The 8,110-nt window shown below is 47.1% G+C and overlaps 1 protein-coding gene across 2 annotated transcripts; it reads right to left on the reverse strand.

Moving 5' to 3' along the window:
• Positions 1 to 1,555: 1,555 nt before the first annotated feature.
• On the reverse strand, positions 1,556 to 6,471 carry LOC123096956 (DEAD-box ATP-dependent RNA helicase 52C). 2 transcript variants are annotated; one of them, XM_044518745.1, is made up of 6 exons: positions 5,642 to 6,469; positions 5,347 to 5,430; positions 4,048 to 4,290; positions 2,940 to 3,107; positions 2,657 to 2,770; positions 1,556 to 2,364 (listed from the first exon to the last, which is right to left on the reverse strand). In XM_044518745.1, the coding sequence occupies exons 1-6, from the start codon at positions 6,350 to 6,352 to the stop codon at positions 1,879 to 1,881; spliced, it is 1,806 nt and encodes a 601-aa protein (XP_044374680.1). In that variant the 5' UTR covers positions 6,353 to 6,469; the 3' UTR covers positions 1,556 to 1,878. The 2 variants fall into 2 exon arrangements, with proteins under 2 accessions (XP_044374680.1, XP_044374681.1); XM_044518746.1 differs by lacking the exon at positions 4,048 to 4,290 and having other exon boundaries at positions 5,642 to 6,471.
• Positions 6,472 to 8,110: the final 1,639 nt, after the last annotated feature.

Raw genomic sequence — 8,110 nt, forward strand, 5'->3', positions numbered from 1 at the left:
CTCCTGCACGCACGAATACCGTTATAGGCAGTGCACTTGCGCCGCTCCGGCGAACTTGTACGTGGGATCCAATGATCGACTGTTCGAGGGAGATCGAACGAGGAGGAGACGATCCACGCGGACGTGTTGCCCCAACTCTTCTTCCGTTGCACGGCACTGCGCGTCTAGTGGTAATGATATATGATCCATCTCCCGTAGCATGTTCTTGGATCTGCGCGTAGGAATTTTTTTTAATTGCAGTCGACACACCCTACCGTAGAACCTAACATGCGGCGGCTTGAGCGGGGCGGCGACGACAGACGATTAGAAAGGTGGAGGTGGTCGAGTCAATGGGTGGGCGGGGTCATCGACATTGGAGATGGTGGTGGGGTTTAAATGAATGGCCGAGGGTGACTGCAGCTTGGGCGGGGCGGCAGAGGCGGATGATTAGGCAGGTGGAGGTGGTCCGGTCGTCGAGTGTGCGGGGTCACCAACATTAGAAATGGCGGTGGGGTTTAGAGGGATGGTCAGGGGTGTTGGTGCCTTTGGGGCCGATTAGACAGATAGAGGTGGTCGGGTCGACGAGATTGAGGAAGAAGGCAAAGTGAGGAAGACATTAGTGTTATGTGCTAATTGCAACTACATGCTAGAATATTTCATTTGCATAATTCATCCCCAAAATAGAAGAAATGTGTGCAACCATGTTAGAGATCTATTTAGGTGGATAGAGGGGTGGGGGTCAAGGTCATGACTCCCATCACTTTTATCACCAATTTATTTGTATCATTTATCTCTTTAATTCATTTACATGCATTGCCACCTTAGCAACACATTTTATGCGTATTATCGCCCGTAGCAACACACAGTCATTTAACTAGTGCGTCTTGTAACCGGGTTGATGAACCTGTCTTTTTTTATCTTTTTGCCCCACAAACAATGTAACCATTATGCCGAATCAATAAAGCAAGCCATGATGTTATTCCCTAAAAAAGGCACCTCATTAATCGACCCCTAATTACATATATGTATTAGTATCCATTGTTTGTTTTAGCTCACTTCTTAATGCATGAAAATGTGCAGACATGTAGCTTTTCTTTTTGGACCTGAACTGCAGGAACAAACCACACGAGCATAAAAGCATCAAATATGTGCCATCAACAGAAAGATAAAACGGGAGACATTTGGATAAAGACATACTACGGAGTATTCCCCCGTAAAGAAATATAAGAGCATTTAGATCATTAAAGTAGTGATCAGAACGCTCTTATATTTCTTTACAGAGGGAGTGGTAGTTTAGATCCATCAAAAACAAATCTACAATAACATGCATCTTGTCGGAACAAACCCATCACATATATGCCCCTTCTTCCTCGTAAAGACTAGACAACTTATTCTTATTCGTTCCAGCCTGACCTCATGGTATACACATTACAACAGGATCTAAAGGAGTAAGGACTACAGATCCTCCAACCTCACCTGGGTATCAAAACTCAAATCTCGGACCAAAAACAAGTCACAGAAGCACCCTCATTGCAAGCTCTACAACCAACCGAAAATGAGACATAGACCAAGGAAATGCAAAGAGAGAAATTCCACATTAAGCGCTAAATGTCAGTCTACCAACACCAGCTACTATTATCCCTAACAAGGAATTTCAGTCTCTAGAAATCCTATTCCTAACTGCGAACCTCGGTGTGTGCTTGAAAGTCCTCAAGATGCTCTCCATAACGGATATCTGAAGATAAGACTACCTTGGTTGTAACCAGAAGAAAAGGGGACGACACAGTTCACTCGTACTGTCGCTGTATAATATCAGCTCCTACCAAAAATGTATATCTAATAAGAAGCTAGAGTAAAAGCAACCTAAACTTGATAGACCCTACGCGAACAACTGCAACATTAATCCCAGGCACTGGGAGCTCCAGCACCACCATAGCCACCGCCCCCGTAGCTGCTGCCTCCAGCATAGTCACTGGCGCCACCACCCTTGCCAAAGGAAGAAGATTCCCTACGGAAGTCACGGCCACCAAAGCGGCTCCCACCTACAGCACCACGTCTGTTCCTTCCACCACCACCACCATAGGATGGGCGAGCTGCATAGCGAGTAAGCCACGCAGGTACCTCCTGATTAGATTCTTGCATTAGGTCAGCTAGAGACTTTGCCATCGAAGAGTTGTTGTCATTGAAGAAAGCAGTCGCAATTCCACTTTTTCCTGCCCTCCCTGTACGACCAATCCTGTGTACGTAGTCATCAATATCATTGGGGAGATCAAAGTTCACAACATGAGCAACATGAGGAATGTCGAGGCCCCGGGCCGCCACATCAGTTGCAACTAGAATTGGAGTTTGACCACTCTTGAAGGATCTCAAAGCATATTCTCTTTCCTGTAACAATCGGTACATCAATATGTCAGGAAAAAACAGCCCTGATAAGACAAACATCTTTAGTTTCTACAGGAATTTTGGAGCAAATCAGTAAATAAGTATCTGCTGTGTGATAGCAATAGCTGAAAGTACAAAAACTACAATAGTCTGCCAAACAAACCAAACAGAACAGTAAATTGGCAATATTTATTTGATGGCAGCAACTGACCGACTATTACATCATTCCAGTGAACAAACAGAAATAAATATCCAAGCAAAAATGGGAGGTTCTGAAGGAAAAAAAAGAATAAACCTGCTGGTTTCTATCACCGTGAATAGAAGTCGCTGGAAATCCATTCGTACACAACCAGTTCTCCAGTGAGTCGGCACCCCTTTTGGTCTCCACAAAGACAAGTGTGAGAGCTTGCTGCAGCAAAGGACAGGAGAAAAATGAGCACTAGGAATAAAGATCTGCATTCTCTACTTGGGAGCACCTCCATAGTACTTCCATAACTGATCTTACGAGAAACTAAAGAACAACAAAACATCAGGGTAAGTGATTGAATAATAAAAATAACGGACAGTCAAAATATTACCTTCCCTTGTTCTGAACTGTCTCTTTGCGCATGGAGCAGATCCATCAAGTGACTTCTTTTATCTGCCTCCTGTACAAACTCAACTCTCTGGGCAATCAACTCAGTACTTGATCCGACCCTTCCAACAGCCAGGAATATGTAGTTCTCCAGAAAGTCAGATGCCATTCTCTGTGTTCATTAAGAATAGCCTCAATGTCATTAAGAATGCAAACTAAAAACTTTTGACATAACAAAATAATTAGAAATCATCCGACATGACAAAGGTATACAGCATAGCACAACAAACCCAATTGGAAAACTCAAATAAGTCAGCACCAGGACACAACTTGCCTAGTTACATCAATGCCAGATTAGTCAGGAAAAGATATTTCAGGAAGGTAGGCAAAATGCAGTCAGGAAAAGATAATTCAACCAGAAAAAAAATAAGAACAAACTTATAGCCTGTCATACACATAAAACTTCTCCCATAAAAAAATATGACGCTGATATCTAGCAATACTTTCACAGTTCAGCATCTTTTGAACAGACATTCCTGAAATATGTAAATATATTCATGGAGTTGGCATAACTTTCTCTTCAGAGAGCATGTGCATGTTAATAATTTCCATTCACACATATAGAAATAGAACACCCTAGTACCGAGTGCTGACACAGAATGAGATTTATATGATGCTACCGATACTGCATAAAAAGATCTCCGGTGCATGTAGTAACATATAGGCATATGACAATCATTGTTACTGTTGGACTACAAGCGGAAGATTTTCTCTAATTTAATACAATATTGGTTTTTCGATGTTCATATAGTACGCTAACAGCACATGGCATGTAAATCTAACTACTTTCCCTAAGCTCATCCAGCATAGATCTAAGGTTAACACCATTCATGGAAAAGATGCCATACTACCTAAAGAGTAAAGCATCAGACAAATATATGATATATATCAATAGGGGGAAACATATTAACATAGCAACAATAAATACGGAAAGCATAATCAAGGGCTCAGATTTAATAGCAAGAACCAATCATTTAAATAGAGTGGAGATGCTTCTTAAAATATTTATATATCATCAATATAACTGCAGAAATGTGGAATAAAAAGCTAACCTGTATTTCTCCTGGGAATGTAGCGCTGAACAATAACGTCTGCCTTACACCTCGTGGAGGCATGTCCATTTGCTCAACAATTCTCCTAACTTGCGGCTCAAACCCCATATCCAGCATTCTATCCGCCTCATCAAGGGCAAGGTATCTAATCGACTGTAAGGATACTCTTGCCCTTTCCAGTAAATCAACCAAACGACCAGGAGTAGCCACAAGAATGTCAACACCCCTCTCAAGATCTCTCAACTGGAAAATAATGAAAATCGTGTTTATGGTACAATTAGAAATTAAAGTAACTAAGATTACTGCCAAGTATACGGAAGCAAATATGCCGCCACATTAACTAGCTATATAACACATCAGAGGGATCATGTGTTACCAAAGGATGCCTAGCACCTCATCGCCACAGTTGAAAACTCACCCAGATTGACAAGTCCAATTCTTCAACTTCTACTTTGAGAAGACTTTGTGATGCATGAATCACAAGATCCAGGACCACTGTTATCATGAGTGATGTTTTGAATTAAACTATCAGCATCATCCTTCACATAAAGCCCATTTTCCCAACGTTGTTTCACTCAGTAATGCTGAGAGAACTTTGTGGCAACAACAAAATGTAATACAGCAGACAAGCAGCACCTGTGCCATCTAACACAAAGTCCGACAAAACTATGGGGAATAATGGGATATCGACAAAACAACCCATAATCAGGTAGGTAACAGACTTATGATCAGGATGGCGAACAAAAAGATAGAAAGATAACTCAGTGCCGGCACTAATGAACATAACAGGAGGCATGTTGCTACAGAAAGAAAACAGATTTTGGACGAAGAAAGAACCACATTTCGAAATCATACGATCAAGCACTAAACCACAAACTTACACAGAATAAAGGACCATGTCTTTCTAAATATACAAATGGACCTGCCAAAGTACGTACTGTGTAATACGCTCAGCAACGAAGGATGCAGGCACATGTTCAGTTGTTATTTGCTAACACGAAATTGTTGGATACAGTATGAACAAATTATAAACATACCTAACAATTTTATCAGTTTATGGGAATCACCTTTGCATTGCAGCAAAATTAACTGTAACCATATGCAATGCATGGCACCCAGCAATTCCACAGAGACCATTAACATCAGAGGACTTGCATAGCCTCTGTGAAGAACTGACTGCATATCCTACCATGCATATACTACACTCATACTGAAATGAGTTCCAGGGCAGAAATTTTATAAGAAACAGACAATTTTCAGAACTTGAGCTATTAGGGCCAACGACAGACAGAACCTGACCTGCTGGGTAATAGGGGCCCCGCCATATGCAACCACTACCCTGACACCAGTCTGATATGAAAATTTTCTCGCCTCTTCATGAATCTGCAGCACAAGGCAAGCACAGCGAAACAACTATCACGCACATGGCGCAGGAGATTAACTGGGCGTAATATCAAACGTCAAACAAGATCAGTTTTGCTAAAGCACATCTAGATGTGCCATAAGTATTGCACATCTAAGTCATATATCATTGATCTTAAGTGAAGATTCGTGTGGGTATTTTCTCCAAGCAAGATATATACACGACCATCACCTGCATTGACAGCTCTCTTGTGGGCGACAGGATGAGGGCAAGAGGGCAGGCGGTCCTACTCCCGCCGCGCTGTGACCGCTGCACGGGCGGGCCCCGCATGATGCCGCTGATGATGGGGAAGCAGAAGGCGGCCGTTTTCCCCGATCCAGTCTGCGCGCAAGCCATGAGATCTCGCCCAGCCAGCGAGATTGGGATGGCATGGCGCTGCACGGGCGTGGGCCGCACGTACTTGCACCGGCGAATGTTGTCGTTCAGCGCGGCGCCGAGGTCGATCTCCGCGAACGTGCCCACGGCGGGCGGAACCTCCCGGCCGCTGGTCTCGACGGGGATGTCCTCGTACGCTTCAAAGTTGATCCCCGTGTTCTGGTGCTCGTCGAAGGGCACGGGCTCCGCCGGCACCTCCTCCTCGTCCCCGAAAGGGTTGGGCTCCCGGTCCCACCTACGAGGTGGGGCCCCGCCTCCCCCGAACCTCCCACCGACGCCGCTGGTGGGGCGGCCGAGGAGGCCGGGCGCGGCGCGCGGGGGTGGAGCGGAGGACACCGGAGGCGCGGTGGAGGAGGAGCGGTTGCGGAGGTGGGGAGGGACGTAGGAGGAGCGGTCGGCACGCGCGGGGCCGTTGGATGTGGCGGGCGCCGCCGCTGGAACGGGAGCGGGAGGGGCATGTTCAGCGTCGGCGACGTCGGCCCAGGAGGTGCGGGAGGGGGCCGCCATGGTTAGATGGGATCTGCGCGGAGGTGGAGGTGGGAGGAGGCGAGGTGGGCACTGTCTTTTTTTTCTCAGGGCACAGCTTTCTGCGGGATTTCGATCGGTGGTGGTTGGGTGGAGTTTGCGGCTAAAACGAAGGCGGCTGCTACAAATCGGCCGGTTGATCTTCGGGAAAGATAAACCGCCTGCTTAGCCGTCCGATGCAAGTGCACATGGTCGTTCGATGGAAAAGGTGAGCGCGGGTGTCTTTCTTTCTCTTTCTCTCGTCTACACCAACAGAAGCCCAGTAATGAGACGATGCACTGCCTCTCTGCAGCAGCGACGACCGCCATGGTCCCCCGTCGTTGGAGACGTCATGCATGCTACTTTGCATCGCCTCCGCATCGTTGATGTAGTGCAGCACCACCGCCACTCCTGCCTCAAACGCTGCACCTCCGGTCTCTCTGTAGCGGCGTGTGCTGCTGCATCACAGTAGCCAGCAGCCCGGCAAGCTTCGACGAGCGTTGCATGGCATCACCAGCGTCGTGACGTGCGTGCTCCTTTGCAGCGTCGGCGTCATTTCATTAGAGCTCCGACGACGCTCCATTGCAATTCCAGTGCATCATTGAAGCTCCGACAACGCTCCATTGGAGCTCCGGCGACGCTCCATTGGAACTCCGGTAACCCTTCATTGGAGCTCCGGCGACTTTCCATTGCAACTCCGGCGGAGCTTCAACAACCCCCTTGTGTTTCATTGCAGCTCCGTCCGGCGGCCCTGGTGATGCTTCATCGCAACGCCGGCGAGCCCCTGTCTGCAGCACCGCCACTCGCTTGAAGCCGGCGGCATCCTCCCTTCCCTACAACAATGTCGACTCCCGCGACAGGGGCTTGTTTGCAGCAACGACTCCGTCGTCATTCGGCCGCCCCCTGCAGCGCAGCAACGCCCCTCCTTCGTAGCAGCAGCAGCTCCGCCAACCGGGATTGGAGAGGTCATGGACAGGGTGAACCGCTCGGGGAGAGAAGAAAGGTAGCCTGCAAGGGGATTGTGGTCCGGGGAGAGAGGAGACGTACGCATCTAGAGGATGAAGGAGACGACTCGGTCACCCAGGGGAGAAGATAAGGTTGCGGGGACAGGCGGTGCAGCGGTCTCATGGGGACGTGTGTCGCCCTCTCGAGGCGGTTGGAGAGATCATGAAATCATCCGGTTGAATTGGAATGTTTTCCTAAAACGAAGCGTGCGAGACTGAAAACCTAAGGCCTTGTACAACGCTGGTGCTTGTGCACCGGCGCTAGCTGCATGGCGCCTCGAAAATTTCTTTAATCCTCAACGCGTGGTGCTTGGTATGGGGTGCTAGCTGGGCCCTTTTTCTATTTTTTGCCTGCCGATGAAGGCACTGACTCAGGCATCGCGACTTGAAGGAGCAGTTATTTGTTGTAACACCGGCTGGCACCGGAAGCAAAACTTTGCTTCTGCCACCCATCCTAAGCACCTGTGTAATCAATTCTTAAGGAAAAAACCGGGTTTTTTTGTGAGGCACCTGTGTAAGCACCCGCCGTTGTATAGGGCCTAAAGGCATCTCCGGTGCGCATATCGGACACACTAAACCGTCCGCGAACGCAAATAACAGAGCCGATCATTTTAGTGCATGCGTCAAAAGTTTCATCGTACTTTTAATATAAATCGATCAAAACAGACAGAATTTAAAAAAGTTCAATATTACAAAACAGTAAAATTGAGCTAGCTAGGGCCTCTCACAGTGATTTGACGTTTTCAACCATTAGATC

Source organism: Triticum aestivum, chromosome 4D (genome assembly GCF_018294505.1).
Source record: "Triticum aestivum cultivar Chinese Spring chromosome 4D, IWGSC CS RefSeq v2.1, whole genome shotgun sequence".
NCBI classification, from domain to species: domain Eukaryota; kingdom Viridiplantae; phylum Streptophyta; class Magnoliopsida; order Poales; family Poaceae; genus Triticum; species Triticum aestivum.

Coding starts and splice junctions, on each gene's coding strand:
- LOC123096956 (XM_044518745.1), bottom strand. CDS start 6,352: ATGGCGGCCCCCTCCCGCACCTCCTGGGCCGACGTCGCCGACGCTGAA. Junction 2,771..2,939: donor ACAGTTCAGAACAAGGGAAG/GTAATATTTTGA, acceptor CCTTTGCTGCAG/CAAGCTCTCACACTTGTCTT. Junction 2,365..2,656: donor ACGGTGATAGAAACCAGCAG/GTTTATTCTTTT, acceptor CGATTGTTACAG/GAAAGAGAATATGCTTTGAG.